The sequence below is a fragment of the Crotalus tigris genome, unplaced genomic scaffold (assembly GCF_016545835.1).
Source record: "Crotalus tigris isolate CLP2741 ecotype Arizona unplaced genomic scaffold, ASM1654583v1 scf7180000018301.7375997, whole genome shotgun sequence".
In the NCBI taxonomy this organism is placed as follows: domain Eukaryota; kingdom Metazoa; phylum Chordata; class Lepidosauria; order Squamata; family Viperidae; genus Crotalus; species Crotalus tigris.
The window spans coordinates 737,086-760,277 of record NW_024096931.1 but is presented as its reverse complement, the minus strand read 5'-3'; the positions used below and the strand labels follow the sequence as shown (position 1 = coordinate 760,277).

Here is a 23,192-nt window from a genome sequence, read left to right as displayed (position 1 = left end):
TATCTTTTTTTGGGAGGTGGGGGGTGGGGAGAGGTGCCTTCGATTGAGTGCTGACTCCTGGAGATTGCCTGCTCTGTCCCTGCACTTTTCATGGCAAGGTTTTCCAAAGTGTTTGCCATGCCCCCCCCCCCTTCCCAAGGCAAGTATATTGCCCTGCTTTGGCACCCAAGGCAGGACTAGAACCCATCACATCCTGGATTCTAGTTTGATGCCACTACAACAGTCTGCTATCTTACAATATAGCAAACATAATAAAAACCATCAGTAATGAGTTATTTTTGCTTATTCTGTTTGCTCATTAATTGAGACACCTCTGTGATCTCTTTGTATGCCTCCCCCCATTTTATTCTCAAGTGGGGTGTGCTCTAAGGAATTCCCCATTTATGCTCCCCGTGGGGCTTGAGGCACAGAAAACTGGACTCTCCATGGCTTTGCTTTCTGATGCCAGCTGAGAAGCATCACCTGGGTCCCCCCCCCCAGGCAGAAAAATCACAAGATGGCACAAACCGCCATCCCGAAAGCAAGAAAGATCAGAGCACCTGATGGTCCAGGGGGCTGGTGGTGCCGGAGCAGGTTCTGGGCCTCTCTGCAGAAAGGCAGCCATAGGGAGGCTACCCTCAGCTCAGTGGGTCTTCCCAAAAGAACATGCAGAGACATCAGCCCAGTTGGGACTGGACTATGAAACCCCAAGGATGCAACTGTCCTATGAAATGATTTGGCTTTGCCTACTGAGAGATATGCCGAGTCCAGCCCCCAGGCCAACAAAGCAGGAAGCCCTCTGGTGCATCTGAGAAAGGATGACCCAGCAAAAGAAGCTGCTCATTAACAATCTTTAATTGAAAAGGTGGATTGATTTTACAGAGCAAAACAAAGAAAACGGTTGGACAAGTTTACCTTTGAACTAGTCTAGCCGTCTTCCCACCTTTTCCTGCTCCCCAACAGGAAATGCTATTTTGCTTAGGGAGCAGGCGGCTGAGGGGTCTGTTTGGAGAGCACAGCCCTGCTGGCCATTAACCACTAGAACAGTGTTTCTCAACCTTGACCATTTTAAGGCATGTGGACTTCAACTCCCAGAATTCCACAGCCAGCAATGCTGGCTGTGGAATTCTGGGAGTTGAAGTCCACATGCCTTAAAATGGTCAAGGTTGAGAAACACTGCACTAGAAAGTTTCGAAAAAAGCAAAAAGCGAGGGAATTTGGGATACGAGAGAGTTCCAAAAGAGAAACTGGAGCACAGCTGGCAGTCCACCTGGAGGAGAGCCAAGATACCTTGATTCTCAGGTTAAGGGATAACAGGAAGGTGGAAGACTCTCAAAAACAAGAAACTGGAAATACAGTCTCCTTCTGTTGGGGGACACAGCTTTGGAAACAGTTCTGGATGCAGGGGGAGCTTTGGGGCCCTTCTTTTTGTTGGGAAAAATGTATGAAGTTTTGGATTTAGTTGCCAGGATCTATCTGCGGTCATCTTCCGCTCATGCACAGGCAGCCGAACATTCCCTGGGGGGGGGGTTGCTAGTACGACCCAAGTTCCCTCTCTTCTCAACGACTGCGAGCCCTTTGGGGCCCCCTTCATCCTTGGGACGAGGCTCTTTCCCTGACGTTGCATTTCTCTAAGTGCCTCTTTTCACTAGGCTTCGCTCTCTGCGGAATCTTGTTCTGAGTACCTACGGGTTCATCCAGGTGGTCTAGACAAGCATCAGGGCCATTTCCAGAAGCCAAGCATTTCCTGGACAAAGAATGGAGGAGGAGGAGGAGGAGGAGGAGGAGGAGAAGAGACCAGACCAGACAGAAATAAAGGTGGGAAAGATCTGGGGTCCTGGTGCATCTGAAGTGAATATGAGCCAACCGAATGATGCAGCTGCTAAACAAGCAAATGCAGTCCTGGGCGGCACCAACTGAAGTTTATCAAGATCATTACTCCTGTCTGAAATATTGCTCTCAATTCTGGGTACTTCATTTTCTTTTTTTTTTATTAAAAGTTTTTGACTTTTACAAAGCAAATCCCTTCCCCAAACCCCCCACCCTCCCATGCCCTCCCCCATCTCCCCAAACCTCCCATACCCTCCCTCAACCTTCCCAGAGCTGAGTACAGGCTTAATTAAAATTTTTCAAAGAAAATAAAAAATAAAAAAAAACTTAAAACACATATAAATCCTAAACAAACTCTAAACCTTTTCTAATATTGTACTTATATTATTATCCATCATTCTATAAAGAATCCCCAAAACACAAATTTAAACATTACTTTCTTTAAATATCTATACCTACAATATAAAATCTAATCTCCCTCTTTCTTTACTCTAGAACACAAAAATAAGCATATAAACATTCATTATACCATCAAAACTGGATACCCATTTAAATAATTAAACTAAATACTTATATTTAAACTTCTTATCTAAAATTTTCATTCAGTCTCCATGATCTTCTCTCCTATCAATAAAAAAGGACTTAAAAAACATATAAATCCTAAACAAATCTAAATACGTTTAATTAAACAAATTAACTTCTCTTAAACCAATCTTTAAACAAACTATAATATACTCTAAATCATTGTCCATCATTTTATAATATACTCTAAACCTTTTCATATCATACTTATATTATTACCCCAAAACACATATTTAAACATTACTTAAAACATTAAAATTCCCTTATACCTGTTTAAATCTTTACCAATAACAAATTCCTCCACAATAAACACATTCCTTCTCTTGTCCATAAATCTCTTAAAGGTAATTCCAAAAAGTTTGTAAATCTTACTTCTCCCACAATTCAATAGTCTTCTGAGTACTTAAACTAAGTACTTAAACTTAAACTTGTTATCTAAAATTCATTCGATCTCCATAATCTTCTCTCCAATAGCCAGTTCCATCCACTATAAACACAATCCTTATCAATCTCTCTTGTCCATAAACCTCGAAAAAAATGCTTTAAAATCTGCCCTTGAAGATAGCTCCCAAAAATCATTTTCAAAAACATTTGAGGTATTAAAAGAGCCAGAATGCATGAGGAACTCTTGGAAGCCTTGCGTATTTTAAGAGAAGATTGTGAAGAGACCTGGCAACTCTCTTCAGGCATCCAAAGGCTCTGGGCAGAAGACGGAGCAGTTGTTCCAGAAACGAGGAGGAAGAGCTAGCTGCTGCACAAGGGAACAGACTCCCTTGGAAGGCAGTGGAACCTCTGCTGAGATGTGTAAGCTCAAGCTGGATGGCCAGATCTCAGTGGGAGGGGCTGTACTAGAGGCTCTCCAAAAGACCCTCTAACCTCGGACAGCTGGCAGCCTTTCCATTCCAAGTGCCCTTGCACAAGGGAACGTGGCCCCGGGGACAAGACCAGATCGATCTGACGGAGCTGAAGATCTGGCCTCGGCACTCTGGACACTTGGAAGGCAGGACGGGAGCCTCGAAATTGCTCCGAGAAGCAGGAACCAAAAGAGTCGGTGTATTTTGCCACACCCATCATCAGCCAGGGGGGAAGGAGCCCTGGGGTGAGGCATTTTGGATGGGGAAAATATCCTCTGAAATTAACTACACATGTTGTGTCTTTGGACCTTCTGACACCAAGAAAGATCCCAGAAGTCAGTGAGGATATGGCTAAGTCCCTGAATCCAGTGGGGTTTCCTAATCATACTTGTTGCATTTTGACGCCAGAGGTGTTTCCAGCAGTGAGACGCTGGGATGCCCTACCTGCGCAGCTTTTTCTTGTAGTCCCAGGACTGTCCGGTCTTGGGGTGAAATGGAAGGTGAGTGCCATCACAAATGAGCTGGGGAGGAGACTAAGCAAACTCCCCTCACCAAGGATGGCAAAACAGATTAGGAACATTCTATGGGACACTTTCTTGATTTCTCAGGAAAGAAGCGAGACTGCAAGGACAGGTGAGCAAGACTGGCTAGAGTAGGTAGTGTAAGTTCTTAAAAACAACTGCTCTTCTGGGTGGTTGAAGGGAAGAGGCAGCTGCACAATGAAGGCTGTTGATAGGCAATACACAAATCCTCCCACATCCAAGGCTGCCACTTCCTTCCCTCCCTCAAATGTTGTGTCTTTGGCCCTTCTGACACCAAGAAAGATCACAGAAGTCAGTGAGGATATGGCTAAGTCCCTGAATCCAGTGGGGTTTCCTAATCATACTTGTTGCATTTTGACGCTAGAGGGGAGATCACCAAATTCCCTCCTAATCCCACATCCAGGGTTGCCCTTGCCGGTCTCTCTCCTCTGTTCATCTGAAAAAATACACAGGAGCCGTTGCTGGAATCCTCGGCTTCCAAAATAGCCACCGTGGACCCCCAACTGGTCCTGGGAAAGGAAGTGGGTGGCCCCCAGATGTCTTGACCTGCCAAGAAGCAGCCATGCCGCTTAAGGACATACCCAGCCGGTCTTGCAGGAAGAGAGCGCTTGCTGCAGCTGGATGTGGCAGTCCTTGCCTGGGGGACTTTGCGAACAGGCAGTTGGTTGAAAGTTTATTCAGTAATGAACAGAGGGGGATTCCAGGCCCCCAAATGATGAAGACAACTTTTAAGAGAGAAGAACCCCCAAGGAGGCAGGAGAAACAGAACCAAAATCCAAGTTGTAGCTTCTCTCCAGATAGATGGGGGGCAGGGGCGGGGAAAGGAGCCTGCTCTCTTCGCATGCTCAAGGGTGCTCCCAGGCACTCCAGTTGCAAGTGCTTTGATCCAAAATGCAGTCCTGTTCCTCCAGGAGGCTGGCAGCGAGGAATGCCTCCCCAGCTCCCCTCCCTCCCGCCTCACTTAAAAGGAACCCTCCAAGCAGAGTTGAGGCTAAAAGATCAGAGCTACTGGTAGGCAGGAGAAAAACAGAAGCCAGGCAGGTGACCTCATGTTCTACCTCCAGCAATGCAAGCAGGAAACTCTTGTGAGCTGCACAGGGCAGTTGCAGGCACAGTCACTCGTTTTGCTCATCAGCCACATGACATGGTGCTGCTGCTTGAGCATTAGTTGACGGTGCTCACATCATACGTGCAGGAGAGGCAATGGCTCCACGCCTCCCTCTTCCTCTGGAGGCCCTCCTGGCACCCTTGCCCACAACTCAGGAGGGGAGTAGCGGGGCAGAGGTGGGGGCCAGCACTCTCTCCTTCCCATTCCAAGAGAGCAGCAGGACTTGATGGTTGGAGGAGCTTCAGAACAGAAATCCCTGCTTACTTGAAGCTTCAGAGAACGCAGCATCCATAACAGCAACAGCACCAGACCCCTGAAAGTTTGTTATTTTGGATATGCTTGAATTAAGCAAGAATCACCAAAGGTCTATTGGCAGCCAAAAATGTAAGAGATACCAATTAAAATCCAGCTATAAGATTCAACAAGACATTTGTCGTCTTGTTCCTATGGGCCCCTGGCTCTATTCAAGCCATGGACTCCGATCACAGATTAAATGTACGTGGCCATCTATTTGGGCTGCAACTCTCTGCACGTTGCTCTGCAAATAAGCTGGCTGAACCCAGTGAGATTTACTTATGGAGAAACTTGTTTGGGACCGCATAGATCCTGTTTTCAGGGTAATCCAGAGCTGTTGATCGTAGCAGAGGCACCATGTTTACCCAAGTTAGACTAAGATAAATACAAGTAAGATAAGAGTTCAATGTGATCAAGTTTATTACCACACCTTAATTTCATTTATAGGAATATTTATTTTCTGTAAGCTTTTTCTAAAAAGATAAAGTTTCATAATAGTCTACATAGAATTTGCCAGGTAGTAAAGTCTTCCTTTAGTCATTACAATTTTGGTAAGTTCTATTTTTGAAAGTTCTACTTTCTCCTATTTGCAAAGCTTACTCCAAGGAAATCCTACTGAGTTCAATGGAATTTATTATAACTATTTGCAATAAGTGTTACAAAAACCATCCTTTAGATATCTTAGGATACAACGGCTTGGAGGGCTATCTTTAACACTAGGTATATTTGTAGGTATTGCTTGAGTAAAATTAAGACATGTTTTTGCCATAAATATACTCAGAATAATTGTATTCTGCTTATTATGCAGAATAAATGACACAATAACTAGACCAACTTTTCCTCTTCCACTGCTTCATAGTTTTTCAGAATAACCACCAATCTCTAACCTGGATATCTGTAGAAAACGGCCTACAATTCCCAGGCCTCTTTAAAATTTATCCTTTCGAGGGCACTAGATGGCAACAGCAGCAGCAGATGGCCCTTTCCGTCTGAACAGGCCTGTGAGTGTAATTCCCCAGCATGGTTTTCAACAAAGGAAGGAACAGAAAAGGAAAACTAAAATGGAAATTCACTATTGGCATTCCAGAACTAGCAGGCCTGGAACCAAAGCCTCTCTGGCGGTTACAAGGAAGAATAGGGCGGTGACAGGGTGCCCAGGTTGCCCCCAGAAGGCCTTCGGCTGCATCTGCTAGCTTGGAAGACAGGATTCCTTACATCCGGATGCGCTGCTCTAAGCAAACTCCCTTTACGCTGTGGAGAGAAAAGCAGCAACAGTAGCACCTTCAGAGCAAAGAGCTCTTGGACTAAGAGAAATGGCCAAAGAAAGCTTCTTAAGGCAAACAGGCTCCCCCAGTTATGGCAACAGCAGTGTGGGGGGGGGGAAGCGTGGGAAAACACATCCAACTAAGCAACATGTGATGGCACATTTCCCACATAACCCCTCCCTCCCTCCTAGGGCAGATATGAAAAGATTCACCACAAAGTTTAAAAAGAGTTGACTGATCCTTTTTGGGTTCAGAGTGGAAACTCCACCCTACGGATACCAGAAAAGTTACAAAAGCCTAAGGACAAGGAAGAGAATGGCTTGTGAAACCCCCCCCAAGTTTACGTAGTCGAAAAGCTATTAATTTCCAAGAAAAGAGATGAGGAAAACCTATTTCTCCGACAGCCAATTACAAGCTCAAACAATGGTATTTATATATGAAGAATTATGAAAATATCCGCCTCTTGTCCAAGCCATGTAGAAAATCCACTGATATATTGTTTTGTTTTTTTGTCGAAATCTGAAGAGCTGTGGAGTTGAAGTGTATTACACACAGAGGTTTGTAAATTAAGATTTATTGATTTCCATTGTATTTGCTTTTTTTTTAAATACGGTTGAAGCTGCCGCAGAACAAGAGCTCCTGCTGCTGGACTGCTTTAAGTTAAAAATGAACTAATGGCGAGAGATCCCCACCTCTGGCGTTCTCCCAGGCCTTCCGAGATGGCGTTGATCAAGAAGTTCCAGGACCACTCCCATCCGGGCCTCTTCCAGCAGTGTCCTTAAGTTCCGAGTCCGTCTCCATGCCAGAGGTGAGCGTGCCTTCAAAAGTACTGCCACTTCCCTAGCACCGTGTCCTTGATTGCATCCACGTACTGAGTGGGCACCCAGTAGACCCAGTAGTAAGAGGCTTCTGTGGGACCCAACTGGAAAGCCTAAGGAGGGGAGGAGGGGGTTTGAAACCCATAAGCCACAGTCATTTCAGCGTCAGGTGATTTTAGAAGATCTGCATTTACTTCCAGTTTTAGAATAAAGGGTTTTATGTCAGAAACTCTTACCTGGAGTCCAACGATATAAGCCAAACATTACAGCAGTAAAGTAACAATCTCAGTTCCAGGTCACCTCCTGGAAAGTTTGACCCCCCCCCCTCCATTTTTCCTACTCAATAAGGCTGGTGGATTTTCAGCCACCCCACAGCTGCACCACAAGGAGCCCCAAGGAAGCTGTTTTCTCCTCCCCTTGGATCCTGCAGTCTGGTTGCCAATTCCTCCATGCCACAAACCACGGTCTGCTGCTTCATTTGAACTGGCCAGCTAGGGAACTGAGCTTGCTCTTCAAACTGGGATTGCGTCCACAGGCTGAAATTGGTTTGCAATCTAGCTGTGTTGTGAACGTATAGACCAGCTTGACAGGCCAAGATACAAGCCAGATTTTGAACTATAGTTGTTATCACTGATGTGCAATGAGGACAAAGCGGTAACTGCAAGGTGCCGTCTCCCCCAGATGCAAGACCACTCATCAGCATTACTGGGGGAGTGGTGGGCTTATCAGGTGAACAGCACCCTGAGAGGACGTCCCTGTTCTGCTCCTCCATAGAACGGGGGAGACGGGACACTGCCTGAAGCAGGATTTTGGCACGGAGCCTCTGCAGCAGGGGGTACTTGCCGCCCCCACCCTCAGAAGCCAGAGGGAACCCTCTTGTCTCTCTCTGGGGTGTCTGCAAATGCCCCCTGAGGCACACATTTCTTGAAACAATTCTGCTTTGATTTCAGGACGGCCTTTTCCAGCCAGCCTCTCTGAGAGCAAAAGGGCTGCCTGCCAGAGGGCCCTGGCCCCATGGGAGTGGAGCCCCTGCAGCAGGCAGCTCCTTCGCTTCAGCCACCTAACGTCCCGGGGAATCATTTCCCAACCACAATTGGGAATGCAGGGATTGTGGGTTTTGAGTGAAGCAATCCTATGACTGCTTCACTCAATGACCAAAGATTCTGATCTCAATTGTGGATGTAAGTCTACGTATGCTCCAAATAGGAAGTGACTATGTTATGAATGAACAACGATACGATGGATTGTGTCTTTCAAGTCCAAGAGGAGCCCCAACTGTGCAGTTCCCCCTGGGGAAGCACAACCCCCTTGAGAACGAAATCTCATACATTCTGACCTCCCAACTCAAAGCCGGCCCCTAACAGCCTCCAGCCCCTGGGACTACGACTCAAAGGAATCACTTGGGTAGGCAGGGGGGTCAAGATGGATAACTGGGATTCATCAGCGTACTTTGGACACTTGACCTGTGCCTTTAGATGACCTCTCCCAGCAATCCCATGTAGATCTTAAATATGAGAGGGGAGGACACTGATCTCTGAGGAGGCTTAAGGTTCGCTCTCTCGCTTCTACTGCTTCCACGCACCAACCTAGGAGATAGAAGAAAAGCCACTGCAGAACAGCGCCCCTCCCACACCCTGAAGTCGGTCCAGGTGGGCATCACAATCAAGGCTCTAAGACATCTGGAAGAGTCGCACTGCCTCTCCCACTCTGCCAGAGATCATCCGCAAGTGCCATCAATGCTGAAAGGATTCCCGGTAATCTTTTTCTTCCAGGATTCTCTGGAACTGCAGCTCAACTAACGTCTCCAAACCTTTCCTCAAAAGAGGAAGTGAGATACTAAATGGAAATTGTCCACTCTCTCTGTATGCAGTGATGGTTTCTTGAGGAGGGGGCACACGCACTACCCCTTCACTCAAGGAAGAAGCCCCTGCAGCAACCCATTTTCTTCCGACGGCCTTGCCAGGAAAGAGGGACGTGGATCTACCATACAGGTAGCTGCGCTAACAATTCTGAAGACTCAAGACTCACGGGATAAAGGGCACCTCCAAAAGAACCTGCCTGGCTGTCCCCAGCAGCATCTTCAGGGCCCTCTGCTGCTCATTTCTGGGGGCTCCTCCGAAAGGCAAGGAAGCCCTAAGACGGGGAGGCCACTCGGGGTTCATCCAATCTCATGTTTTGTCACTTCCTCATTTCAAGTGAGGAATCAGGCTGTGGTCAAACTGCCCCTCAGAGCCTCAGAAAACTCCCCAAACACAGTCAGGATATTAACAGGATGCACCAGGTAGCTGAAGATTTCAAAAGCTCCCAGACAACCAGACGGGGGTCTGACCACAGCCAAGAGCAGACATTACATTAACATTCTTCAGCAGATCGTGTTGCACCTGCCCCGAGACAAAAAGGAGATCCAGGGCTTGCCCACCAAAGCGTCCTGGGTGCTTGATGATCTGTGTTCAGTTCACGGTTATCATACTAGCCATGAATTCCTGGGGCACTTCGGTTTCTGCACTGAGTGGAGGCAAGTCATTCAGCCTCCGTGGTCCAGGAGACTCCCGGAGCAGCCCCCGTCTTGAGCAGGGAAGCTGCAGAATAGCAGGCAGCCAAGACTAGAGCAACAATCCTGACGGATAGGAAGGGCTCATATTGGATTTTGGGGGCACAATCCCTCTGGAATCCATCCAAATCTCTCACATGACAACAGACACTCCACCCCTCTCCCAGCCTTGGAATGAGGTCAGCTGCTAACCCAGGGCCTTTTCCGTGCTCATCCAGGCCTGGGTGAAACATTCCAAATCTATCGTTACACAATAATGGATGACGAAGACCCATTACAGGCTGACCTGGCATTCAGCAGTTGGAGACCCGAGTCATCTGAAAGTCAGAGGGTCTGGGAGTTGGGATGACTGCAGATGGGGGAGAGTGAAACTGGTGGCGAGAGTTGACCAACTGCCAAGGATGATTGTTACAAGGAAGAAGCAGAAAAGACCCAACTGGCTTTACTTAAATATTTTAAAGTTGCTAAGATACGTGTCCTGACTCGTCGAGGGACCAAGCTACCCCTGGTATAAAGAACTGCTGCCTCCATGGATAAACTCTGCTGGAGCCCCTCAAGCTGATTGCCTTTGCCCATGGGAAGGCATCAATTCTCAGCTGAAGCCACTTACCATCATATGATAATCTTCATGCCCTTCAATGGGTTCGCTCACCACGTTCTTGATGGATCCCATGGGTAACTTTTCTGTTCTTTCTACATTGAAAGATACAAAACGTTTGGATAACTGATGTTCCACATTTCCCCATATTCTCCCCTCCCACCCACCAAGCTTATCTTACAAGGACAAAGTACAAATACCATCATTAAATCTTTTACACGCTCTTGTCTTATTGGACACACAGCCTATGGCTGGATAAAAGGGTCAACTCTAGTAACTAGTGTCTACGTCAAACTTTACATATTCTGAACTTAGTTATTTTCCTGTACGTTTATCACCAGGCTAGGTAACATCTTCAGTGCATGGAAGATTGGCGTTTACTGATTGGCCTTGCTGAGTGATTTCTTCCTTGACAGTGGAACACCCCAACCAAGACTATCAAAACCAGCTATGACAGTTAGTCCTCAATAAATGACGGGAATTGGGACTGGAATTTCCATCGGTAAGCAATGAAGTTATAAACCATGATGTTATGTGATGGCAGCCCCCTTTACCATCATTATTCAAAACCCACAGGTTATTAGGTGAGGATTCACCCTGATGCAAGCCATTACCAGCTTTGTACCTCCCAGCTCTGAGCCTTGGTTTGATAAGGGACTGCCTCCTCTTGAGCTACACCCCCCCCCCCATGGTGGCGCAGTGTTTAGAGTGCAGATTGCAGGTAAACTCTGCTCACAGCCTGGAGTTTGATCCTGACCGGCTCAAGGTCGACTCAGCCTTCCATCTTTCCAAGATCGGTCAAATGAGGACCAAGATTGCTGGGGGCAATGGGCCGACATTGTAAACCAATCAGAGAGTGCCGCAAAGCACTAGAGACGGTATATAAGTCTAAGTGCTGCTGCTATCGCTGCCCGCCTTCCCCTTTGCCACCAGCTGCCCAACCCTGTGTGCCATCTCACCTGGCTACACTGCACGCCACTACACGCCGGTGCAGCTGGGGCTTCTCTCACACCCTGCTCAGAGCCATCTTTTGCAAGAAGAAGCCTGGTGGGTAAAAGGAGGCCCTGGCCATGCTGGAGCTAAAGAAGCCTGGTGTGAAAGGAAGCTCAGCTGGTATAGCAGTGGTGCAGTACGAGGTGTGGCAGGTCAGCTGATGACCCCAAGCCTAAATGTAAGTGGGCTGGAGTTTGCTCACATGGCCATCAAAGGCATACTGCGATGTCCAGAACGTCAGGAATCAGTCATTGACTAAATGAACGTTAAACAAGAAATGCTTTTTAAATAACCCAGCCGCAAACTTTACTCTCCCTTGTACCGAAGGATGCTATCTACACTGGTGAAGAGAAATATACGTAGGAACAACCAAGCTCAAAGTTCAACAAGGACCCAAAGTATCAACTGCTTAGCTCTAAACAAAATTAGGTAACAAAATTATCAAATTGTGCATTTACTGGAGCAAAGCATTCTGCACATTTATTTAAAACAAAGATATAGCTTCAAAACAGATAATACCAGTAGGCGAAGAAAATTATTGAACTATGCTCAATATAACATTAACAAAAAATAAACTATGCCACACAAAACAGATTGAGTTGTTTTTGTAATATGAAAAAGTCCAGATATTTTGCACTTAATGGAGCAAAGCATTCTGTGCCCATTGATCCCATTATGAGATACTTATTGATTTACTTGCTATAATTTATATTCAACTCAACTCCACAAGGCTCTAAGGAACTAAAACACATGCTTAAATATAGGTAGTCCTTGACTTACAATTCATTTAGTGACCGCTTGAAATTACAAGGGTGCTGAAAATAAATGACTGATGACTAATTTTCACATTTATGACTGTTGCAGCATTGCCAGGGTCAGGGGATCTAAATTCAGACACCTGGCCACTGACATATTTATGACAGTCGCAGTGTCCCGGGGTCACTGCAACCTTCCGACAAGCAAAGTCAATGGGGAAGCCGGATTCACTTAGCACCTGTGAACTAAACAACTGCTGTGATTCATTTAACAACTGTGGCAAGAAAGGCTGTAAAATGGTGCAAAATTCATTTAATAACTGTCTCACTAAGGGTAGCAATTTTGGGCTCAATTGTGGTCATAAGTATTGCAGAATATATGCTACCGAACCAAAATTAAGCTTGCACAATTATTTTAGAAGCATTTAAAATTGAATTCACAGCAAGAGCAGTATTGCTTAACAGCACCAATATATATACATATACATACATTCTGTATGCGGTTTACAGTGAAATCTCAAGAGAGAAAAACAGCCCCATGGATCCCATCCCACAGAGAGTTTTTCTCGGGAGCGTCACCACTGCCTCTCACTCAGCAGCCCAAGCCCTTCACTCGCTTTTCAGCCACCTGAGACCATGGGCCTCAAGTGCCAGGCAGCAGGGTTGGGGGGGCTCCAGGCGGTCTTGAGGCTGCTCTCCTGTTTCTCAGAACTGGAAACTTTTGCCCTAAAAGCATCAAGTCAAGGGGCAGCAAAAGACACTCCTGTCACTAACGTTTTGGCTCTTTAAGCTTCACATATTGCGCACAAATCAAAATGGAGCAACTTAAACAGGCTCAATTCACGGGTGAATTGGATTCAGTGACGCTCACCAGTTCAGACACAATAATCCAGAAATCACAAAGTACTGTTATCACATAAAGCTGAGCTTTCAGGATCTGAACAATCACGCAACTTGGGCACGCACCTTTAGTGCCAATCCAGAGCTGATCTTGTTCAAGTTTAAAGGTTAGCCGTACTTTTCCACCTGACTTGTTGTACATGCCCGATAAAGGAACGGTTGGCAGACGCTCCTAAAGAGGTTGAGACACAAGCTTTCTATGAGCAAAGCAACTTACAGTACAACTTACATATGAAGAATGGTTGCAAGATTTGGGTTTGGCTATTCTAGAGAAAAGAAGGACTAGGGGTGACATGACAGCAGTTTTCCAGTAAAAGAAAAATTATCAGTGAAAGAATTAATCATGTTTAATAAACATAGAAAAATATATAACTTGTTGTATAAATTAAATAATGTATTATATAACACTGGACATTGAGGCAAAAGCAATAGAAGGCAGAAATTTGTCCAGATAAGTGCAAAGAAGAGCAACTAAGATGATTAAAGGCCTGGAGACTAAAGCATAGGTAGAACGGCTGCAGGATTTGGGAATGGCCAGTCTAGAAAAAAGAAGGACTAGGGGGGACATGATAGCAGGGCTCCAGTACTTGAGAGGATGCCACAAGGAGGAGGGGGTCAATTTACTTCCCAAAGCACCAGAAGGCAAAACAAGAAACAACGGATGGAAGCCTATCAAGGAGAGAAGCAACCTGGAATTAAGGAGAAACTTCCTAACAGCGAGGACAATTAACCAGGGGAACTGCTTGCCTTCAGACATTGTGGGTGCTTCATCACTCAAGGTTTTTAAGAAGAGACTGGACAATCACTTGTCTGAAATGGTATAGGGTCTCCTGCTTGAGCAGGGGGTTGGACTAGAAGACCTCCAAGGTCCCTTCCGGCTCTATTTTGATTCATTGATTGAAGGAGAAACACTATATTCTCTTTACTGCCTCTCAGTAAGAACAGAACAGCTAGAATTGCCAATCCCTGGCCCTTTGATTCTTGTTTCTTACCTGGACACCCTTGACAGAAGGCATCACATCTTCAGGCTTCCCTTTATCCAATACTTTCCTATGTTGCTGTAAAGCAGAAATAAAAATTAACCAAAAAACGATAGAAGCCTTGCAGGATTTCCACTGTGCTTACTTGACAGCATATTAATGAGAAATCTAAAAATTCTGAGATGTGCAACCTTCAGTCAGAAAATAGCACCCTATAAATAAGGTGCAAACAGATATTAATTAAAAGACACCAAAGAGTTCTTATCATATCAGCAGTTCTTCTTTGTGGAGCAGAATTTTTCTCAACAAATAATCTGGCTGAAGTTACACAGAAAATCTAGATGGTACAGGCAACTGTTTTAAATTCAAAGGTTGAGTTGAAGGAATGTGTTCTTACTTCGGTCAATATATATTTCTCTATGTGCTCACAGAGCTGGAGGCTGCAAACCAAGCTGCAACCTCTACTTTCGAAATTCTGCAACTTGTTGCACAGCACAACAATCTTGGTGCAGGTGCTCACAGAACCTCTGAATGGGGAGACCAAAACATTTGGAACATCTGCTTAAATGCACTCCGGTTTACTGCAGGTACAGAGTTCTCTCATTATAGGATCAAGGTGGTTGGATTTGCAGAAAAAAACTAAAACCAGCCTTTGAATGTTGGTGGTAAGAACTGCTAAACTCAGTCACAAGACTGGGAAGGAGGTAATACCAAGAGGTGATAAGTCATGGGAAATATTAATAGCATCAGCATTGACAAAAATCCAAGGCAATAAGAGGAGCCAACAACAAAAAAAGTAGAACAGCTATAAATAATTTATGGTGAACCAACCAAAGGTTTTGGAAAGGTTAAAATAGTCTGCCTGTGCATGCTCAATTGCTTAATAGTTAAAGAAATAAAACCTTGTCTACCACCAGTCAGTGAGATGGCAAGAAAATAACAGCAAAGGGAAAAAAGATAGGATTATCTGGGAAACAGGCTGTTTTGCTCATTGCTGGTAAAATTAACTGGCAGAATTTCAGAAAAATAATGTTGCCCTACCCCAGTGTTTCCCTAACTTGACAATTTTAAGGCATGTGGACTTCAACTCCCAGAATTCCACAGCCAGCGTTGCTGGCTGTGGAATTCTGGGAGTTGAAGTCCTCATGCCTTAAAATTGTCAAGTTTGGGAAACACTGCCCTACCCTATTGGAATATGGACAAATCTCCCGACACCTTCTACGTATGAAGAATGAGGCATAAGTTCAATGTCTAATAAATGTCAGAACCACAGACTGAAAACATCTCATGCCAGTTGGACAACTCCAAAAGGTGAGTTGGTGACCAAAAAGCATTACTGAATTAGATTTATGAATCTGGGGATTCTCTACAAGTTAAAATTAAGTGCCTGTCCATGACAATGCTGGTAGGCAACGAATTGATTGTTAAGGATTGCTTCCACCCACTTTAAAACTGAAGCGTTAATGGAAAAGAAGGACCACCAAAATACAAAGCTTCAGCTTAACAAAATATAAAGAACCCTTTTCCAGTTCAATAGAGTTTACCTTTTAAAAGCAGGTTCAAACCCATCCATACCAGCTGGTGGCTCCAACTGACCTTTTGTCTACAGAGGGGCTCTTTTTTGGCCTCTTCGGACTTCACTTCCTGCTGAGTGGCATCTTTTGGTGTGTTTACTGCCAAGACGTCATTGATAGTCGAGCCCACCACCATTATTTTTGCTCCGCTGACGACTTTAATTTCGCGTAAGGTTTTTTCCTCGGGGAGCAGTCCTTTAAACATGACCTTCTGCATGGCGGGGGGAAGGCCTGCCAGAGAGGAAACCGAGACGGAGGCTTAGCACAGGAGTCTTCCCGGGTCTCAGGCCGCGCTCCTTCTCCAGGGAACAAGAGGCGGCTTCTCACCTGTCAGCGAGTGGATTTTCAGCTTCAGCTCCGCTCCGGTGCTGTCCAGAGGGAGCTTTAGGTCGTACTTGTTTTTGTTCCAGATAATTTTCAGCTCCACCGACTCCTTTTCCATCTCGGCTTCGCCCCCGTTGCTCACGGAGGCCTCCAGGTCGGGGGGGTCGCTCTGGGGCTCCTCGGCTTTCTCGGCAGAGAGCGAGCCGTTCTCGTCTTCGCCTTGGCAGCCCACCGGCGGGTTCCGCACTTCCGCGTCCATGCTGGCTTCCTCCGAGTCTGCGAAAAGGCAAGGCAAACGGGGATAGAACCGCGACCCAGGCGGCACCTGCGCGGGCCCGGCCTCGCCCACGCCCCGCGGGCCGCCTCCCGGGGTCCCTGCGCGGCCCGGCCCGGCCCCCCCTCGCCGCCCCCTCTCGGCCGGGCGCGGCGACCGCCCCGCACAAAGCCGCTGCAGGCCGAAGGCGCCGGGCGGCGGGCCGGGCGGGCGTCGGGGGCTCCCCGCCGACGGCGCGGCCGGGTCGAGGGCGCGCAGCCTCCACCGAGGCGCCGTGGGCGCGGCCCCCTCCCGCCCCGGGCCCCCGCCTCGCGCGCCGCGGGGACGGGGCGGCCGCCGTCTCTCTCACGCGCACCGGGGGAGGCAGAGGTGGCGGCCATGATGATTGTGTACAGCGCGGCCGCGGGGCGCGTCGGGAAGGGCGCTGCGATTGGTCCTCGGCGGCCACCGTGGCCGTGCGTCCCGCCCGAGGGGCGGGCTCCAGCGGAGAGCCCCGCCCACCGGGGGGTGGTGTCTCTCGCTCCGAGGCGCCTGGGCGGGAGGAGCGCGCGGAACTTCCGGCGCCTCCCGCTTCCTGCTCCGTCGCGCCGCGCAGCGCCGCGTCCTGGCCCGGGGACCTCCGCCTCACGCGCCGGGGGAGGCCCAGTGGCCGCGAGTTCCCCTGGGCGCGGGGGGAGGCGTGGAGGAAGCAACCCCGCGCGGTCTGGCCCCTCCCGCGTCGGCGCGGGTAGGCGGGGCTTCCGCGTCCGCGGGCGCTCATGGCGCCGGGCGTGGCGGCGCGCGCCGTCCGGGTGAGGTTCGCGCCCAGCCCGACCGGTGAGTCTCGTGGCCGGCGCTCTCCGCCCGAAGAAGGCCGGCTTCCCCTCGGGGCCTCCGCCGCAAGGCGGCCTTGCCAGCCCCGCCTGCATGCGGGGCGCCTGGCGCGGAAGGTCGGCCCGGCCGGCGGATCGGCAGCTTCCTCGGGAGGCGGTCCTGGGCTCCACCCCCCCCGAGCATCCCTGAGACGAGACGAGCCCCGCCCCTCCCGCCGGCCAAGGGCCTTCCTGCGGGGGAGGGGCGCGGAGACCGAGGCTCGAAGGCCCCGTTTTCTCCGCGGGTCTCTCAGCCTCCCGGCCCAGAAGGAGGCGCTGATCGCTTCGCTTCACTTTGGTCCCCCACCGGGGCGCTTTTACCCCTAGGCGGGTTAGTGGGCTCCAAGAGCCGGGAGAGCCTCGAGGCAACGCAGCCCTAAGCAAGTCCGCCAAGACCGGGACTCCCTGCTTACCGCTCTGAGCCGCCCAATCCTGCTGCGGGTCCTGACCTCTCTCTGCGGGTCCCGCTTTTGGAGGGGAGAACCCCCCCTATTTGCTTCAGGCTGCTTCGGTTCCACAACGGAACACAAACCACCACACCGGCGGGGGAGGCCCCTGTGCCCAGCTTTTATAGCCAGCGGTTGCTGGGCTGGCTAAGGAGAGGCCTAAAGGCACAGAGCAGGAGCAGCCCAGGCCGCCTGTTCTCCCACACCTGCCCTCTATATTCTCAGGCTTTGCATCTGGGCAAATTCTTCTCTCAGGCTCTTTCCCTTTGCTCCTTTTCAAAAGCTCCTGTTGGAGCCCAATTCCTCCTTTTTAACCCCCCCCCAGCCCCCCCCCAGGATGCATGCATGCCTAAGCGGGTAGAGGGGCCTGGCCTCCCTTTCGAATCCCAGGGCGGAGATGGTTTCCCCTGGGATTCTGGAAATCTCAGCTGTGTGTTCCCTGGCTAGCTCTCTCTGCTGAAGAGGTCACTGACTCTGCTCAGCCTCCCCTCATAGGGATTGTGCTAATCTGCCCATTTCCTCTGAGCTCTGCTATCGTCTCTGAACAGGCTTTCTACATTTGGGAGGGCTCCGGACTGCTCTGTACAACTATCTCTTTGCCCGAAAACACCGAGGCAGCTTTATCCTTCGACTGGAAGACACGGATCAAAGCCGTGTGGTATCAGCAGCCTCTGAAAGCATAGAAGATGCATTGGAGTGGGCAGGTAAGGAACCAGAGCCTGTTGAAGGGGATCAGGCGTACCGGGTTTTTTTTTTTTTTATCCCTTTTAAAAGCCTTGCCTTTTGCCATCATTTTGGCAATATTTTTCTGCCAATGTGTTGCCCCCGTGATCTCCAGGGGCCTGAGAAAAGTTGGGGGCGGGGGGAAAGGGTTACATGTGGCTGCAAGGGATCCCTCCCTGTTCCAGACCCATTTTGTGAGTATTAGAGGCAGATGTTCTGCCACTGTAGAAAGTATGGACCTTGATCTTTGCTCAGTACACCTCCTGGCAGCAGTGGTCCATCCGGTCTCCGTTTCTAGTCCTGTTGGAGGCTTAAACCCCATACCAACAATAGGAACGGTACAGCTTCCTCAAGTCTGTTAGTGCATTCCTGAATACTGTGCAGTGATGTCCAGAGTGGAGAGAGATATCTTTCCTCCTGTTGATCAGCCTGTTTCGTGTTGGGAAGATTCCTGGGGGAGGCTTGTGGCCTTCCTTGAAGTCTCGCCATTACTTGATACTTGGGGCCTGATTCGTCCCGGGTCTCTGTAATCCTTTTGGTAAAGAGACCTTAGGCACATGATCAACTTTTAGTCCCTCAGCCTCCTAGAATGAAATGTGCAGACTTATAGCATATCAGCCGATGTGCCACCAACTGAGCTCTTCTCTAGCTTACGGGGCTCCTTGAGGGTGGAGGGGCAGAGCCTGTGTTGCCAACGGATTGGGCTGGATTGTGTTTTTGTCATCACTCTGTCTTGCTCATAGTTGTTGCCTGCCTGCAGGCCTGCCACCAGATGAGAGCCCTCGCCGGGGAGGCCCTGCCGCCCCTTACCAACAATCCCTACGATGTGACCTATATAAGAAATACACAGAACTGCTTCTTGAGAAAGGGGCTGCCTATCGCTGTTTCTGCACACCCCAGCGCCTAGAATTACTAAAGAAGGAAGCATTGCGCAGTCAGCAAACTCCACGGTGAGGACTGTTGACGTAGTGAGGCTAAACTTTAGCATCAGACTCTTAAATTCTTGCTTTCTCCTGTGGTTGGTGAAACGGAGATGAACACTGTCCCCTAAAGTCGGCAATGACCGGCGGAGTAAAATCCGCAGGGACTCCTTTTTTACTTGTGGTTGGAAGAGGAAGCTACTTTAAACAAACAGGAGTAACTTTAGTTTTGCAGAGTTAACGCACTCTAGTTCTTCTCCTCTACAGGTATGACAATAGGTGCCGTCACCTAAAACCCACAGAGGTTGCTGAGAAGATATCTCAAGGTGTTGACTACGTGGTGCGTTTTCATCTGGAAGAGCAGTCGGATCCCTTTTGCGATCTAATCCATGGGTGGAGCAGGCATGAGGTGGCCAGTGTGGAAGGTGATCCAGTGATTTTGAAGAGCGATGGCTTTCCAACCTATCACCTGGCTAATGTCGTGGACGATCACCTGATGGAGATCAGTCATGTTCTGCGTGGAGCTGAATGGCTCACCTCCACTTCCAAACACCTCCTCCTCTATAGGGCATTTGGCTGGGAGCCACCTCATTTTGGGCACCTTCCACTGCTCCTGAACGAAGATGGCAGCAAACTCTCCAAGAGACAAGGGCATATTTTTGTGGAAGAGTTTGCGCAAAATGGCTATTTGCCGGCCGCCCTTCTGGATCTCATGACACACTCTGGCTCAGGGTTTGCAGGTAATGTAGTCGCCTCTTGCAGAGGAAGTAAGGTGAATGTGTGTATTTTCAGAACCATTTGTGTCTTACTTTTCAACTGGCAGGGACTGTGCAGGAGCCGGTCTATAAATCCCCTTTCCTCAGGCATGTTGAGGTGGGAAAGGTTGTCCTCGATTGGAAATTGAGGGATGGGCAGATAAAAGAGGCCGTGATAAAGTAGGAGGAATTAGTGTGGTACCTTTAAATCAAAGAGGATTGTAGAAATCAGGTGTCTGTGAAGAGAGGTTCAGCAGCTTCTTCAACTGTTTTGCAGAGAATAGAATGGGACGAACCCTAAAGGAGCTGATTGACGAGTTTGATCCGAGCAGGATTGAAAGGCATTCGGCCCTCCTGGATTTGAAGAAACTGCCAGAATTCAACAGGTGGAGAAAATGAAAGGGCTTCAGACGTCTCCTGTTGCTCTCTAGCCCCCTCTTCAGTGTTTTGGAGGCTGGCTCCCCTGCCCCATTGTCACTCATTCCCCACCTCCTTGAAATTGACTGGGGTAATGAGGGAAAGGTCAGCATGTCTTGCTGGAATAGTCCAGGAAATGCCTTGGCCAAATTGGACACACTCTAAGGGGCGGCCACAAAGAAGAGGGGGTCAACCCGCTGCTCTGCATTACAAGAGGGCTGCACTGGGGGTGGTTGTTGGGAGTAGTGGGCCATTCGTGTGAATGGTTGCTGTGGCTTTGTTCCCCGAAGAAGCCCGTTTTGCCTCTGCCTGCATCCAGTACATTCTTTTGCTTAGGATTCATCTGGCCCAGCAGATTGGAGACGAGGGGCTACGGCAGAAGCTTGTGGCAGAGGTTCAGGCCTCCGTGGAGGAAGTCTACGGCAAGCAGCTCCCAGAGACGGAGGTCCTTGAAAAGGATTACGTAGAGCAAGTGCTCCTGCTGAGGAGAGTAAGTCGGAAGCACTTTGTTTTCAGAGGAGTCTCTGGATTCCTGCCAAATGACAGTGGCCCCATATATGTGAATTCTCTCTGGGGGGGGGGAAGGGTGCCTGTTGGTCTATACCAGTGATGGTGAACCTTTTAGAGACTGAGTGCCCACACTGCAACCCAAAACCCGCTTATGCATCGTTGAGTGCCGGGCAGGTGTGGCCCATTGGGTGGGCGTGGCCCATTGGGTGGGTGTGGCTACGGTAGTAACGGCCGACTGGGTGGGACTAAATAATTCAACCAATCAATTCCAACTTTGCAAGATCTTTTTTCTCCCGCGAGAAGTTGAAATTGACTGATTGATTGAACCTTTTTTTTGCACATGGCAGCAGAAGCCTAAAGCGAAAAGGACTGGGGCGACGGCGTGCGTGCCCACAGAGAGGGCTCTGAGTGCCACCTCTGGCACCCGTGCCATAGGTTCGCCACCACTGGTCTATACTAAGCTAAGGGCAGTTTGGATAAAAGGGCATTTAATCCTTTCCTAGAAAGTCAGATCTGTTTGTCAATAGCTGTGATGCTTGTGTGCTGTCAGGATGGGGCTACTTGGCAAGTTGAGCAGAGCACTAGCTGAAGGACATCGTCCAAGGGAACAGGACATGGCAGGGAGAAGGCGGCAGAGGCTCCCTCTCCTGGGCTCTGCTTCTCAGAACTGCTCCTTCCCTAGGGCCACATTAGCCGTCTGAAGGACTTGGTGTCCCCCAGCTATGCTTTCTTGTGGATCCGACCCTCTGTGCCTCCGGAGAAGCTGCAGACTCTCTCCACTGAGACAGACCAGATAGGAAGGATGGTCCTCAGGTAAACTGGCTGCTGTCTTGGTGAGGAATCTTGCTCTGCTTTGGGAAAAAATTCCTACTTGCCTTTTCCATAAACTTCCTCATGTGAAAATGAACCCTTTCCCTGCTGGGTAAATTTCATTGGGTCTACCATTTGAGTACAAACACCATGTGAAAAAAATAATTCAAACTGTTGCGATGACATCTCTCTGATGATTTTAATGAAATGAAAGTTTCACTAACTGCCAGAACGGTGGCAGATAAGCAGTTTGAGTTTGTGCCATGCAGTTGGTCTTCAGATGCCTGCTGGATTCAGATTTACTCACTTTCACACTCCGTGGGACGTCAAATGGGATCCATCAGCAAGCATTTCTGTTATTTGCCAAGGCTTCTTCAAAAGAGCCCTGCAGAAATGCCAGATTCTCAGGCACGCGGTTGACCAGCTGGGCCTGCTTCTCTTCTGGCTCAGCCCGTCGGCATGCCCTGGTTGACCATGTCATCTCCTCCTAAAGGCTACTGGAAGGGCCAGTGACTCAGACACCTGAAGAACTTGGCCAGCAACTGAGGCAGCTGCATGCGCAGATAAGTGGCACAAAGTACAGCACCATGATGAAGCTTCTCCGCCTCACTCTCAGTGGTCTGCAGGCAAGTCTCCCTCCTGTTCTGGGCTTGGCTTGGGAGACCTGTGCTCGCCTGCCCCTCCCCGTGCGGTAACCGCTACTTCCCTTTCAGGACGGGCCCAGCGTTGCCGAGATGATGATCCTGTTGGGACCCAAGGAGACCAGCCTTCGCATTCAAGGGGCTCTGTGCAGCCAACTTGCTCCATGAGGGAAAGGGACAAAAGAAGGACTTCTAAGCATGGTGGAGCTTGGGAAAATATTTCCCAGGCTTGGGGCAACGCACAGAGAACATTTTCTGGTGTTGATGAGTGCTGGATTCAAATTTAATAGAAAAGGGAAAAATATTAGCTGGATCCAAGGCCCTGTTGAAATTAGATACAGACGAGCCCTAGCAGCCCGTTTGGCATTCCCCCTTTTTTAACTCTGGGAAAAAGGATCAAAAATCAATATCTGAAAAGTATGATGTAATAGATACGGGAGTTAGGAAATTAGGATCAACCCTCTTGTTATAGTTAAGCCTAAATTTTCCTAATCTGGATGAAAGTCCAAGCTCAGCGCTTTAGGCTGCATGTCTTTGCCAAGAACAGTTGACTTATCAGAGAAGCCCAGGCTGGAACCCCCCTCTTCCCTGATTTGCTAGTTTTCTAGGGCCAGGGAGCTTCCCAGTGGTGAGGTTCTTGCCATGGAAGGTTCTTTCTGCAGCTGAATCTCGTGAAGTCTTCCTCCTTCCTCCCTCATCTGTGCAAAGTGAGATTGGGTCCTGAACTCTTAAGCTTTAATCAATAAAGACTTTCACATTGGGACTGTGGCATGACTCTGCTTGCTGCAGGAATTGTATGGGGCCAGCCAGGTTGTTTTCCAGGGTCACAGCTTTTGGCGGAGCTGCTTCTGCTAAATAAGGTAGTCCTCAATTTGTGACTGAATTAGTTGTAAGTTAT

The 23,192-nt window shown here is 48.7% G+C and overlaps 2 protein-coding genes across 2 annotated transcripts; one reads left to right on the top strand and one right to left on the bottom strand.

The window, feature by feature from the left end:
• Window positions 1-7,008: 7,008 nt before the first annotated feature.
• On the bottom strand, window positions 7,009-16,721 carry UBFD1 (ubiquitin family domain containing 1). The gene is made up of 7 exons (XM_039349664.1): window positions 16,577-16,721; window positions 15,951-16,223; window positions 15,646-15,854; window positions 14,062-14,127; window positions 13,136-13,241; window positions 10,434-10,516; window positions 7,009-7,385 (listed from the first exon to the last, which is right to left on the bottom strand). Exons 1-7 carry the CDS (start codon window positions 16,599-16,601, stop codon window positions 7,275-7,277), a joined length of 873 nt encoding a protein of 290 aa, XP_039205598.1. The 5' UTR covers window positions 16,602-16,721; the 3' UTR covers window positions 7,009-7,274.
• Window positions 16,722-16,836: 115 nt separating this feature from the next.
• Window positions 16,837-23,057, top strand: EARS2 (glutamyl-tRNA synthetase 2, mitochondrial). The gene is made up of 9 exons (XM_039349663.1): window positions 16,837-17,037; window positions 18,067-18,222; window positions 19,002-19,191; window positions 19,429-19,901; window positions 20,194-20,302; window positions 20,670-20,823; window positions 21,526-21,656; window positions 22,147-22,279; window positions 22,367-23,057. The coding sequence occupies exons 1-9, from the start codon at window positions 16,980-16,982 to the stop codon at window positions 22,460-22,462; spliced, it is 1,500 nt and encodes a 499-aa protein (XP_039205597.1). The 5' UTR covers window positions 16,837-16,979; the 3' UTR covers window positions 22,463-23,057.
• The last annotated feature ends 135 nt before the right edge of the window (window positions 23,058-23,192 follow it).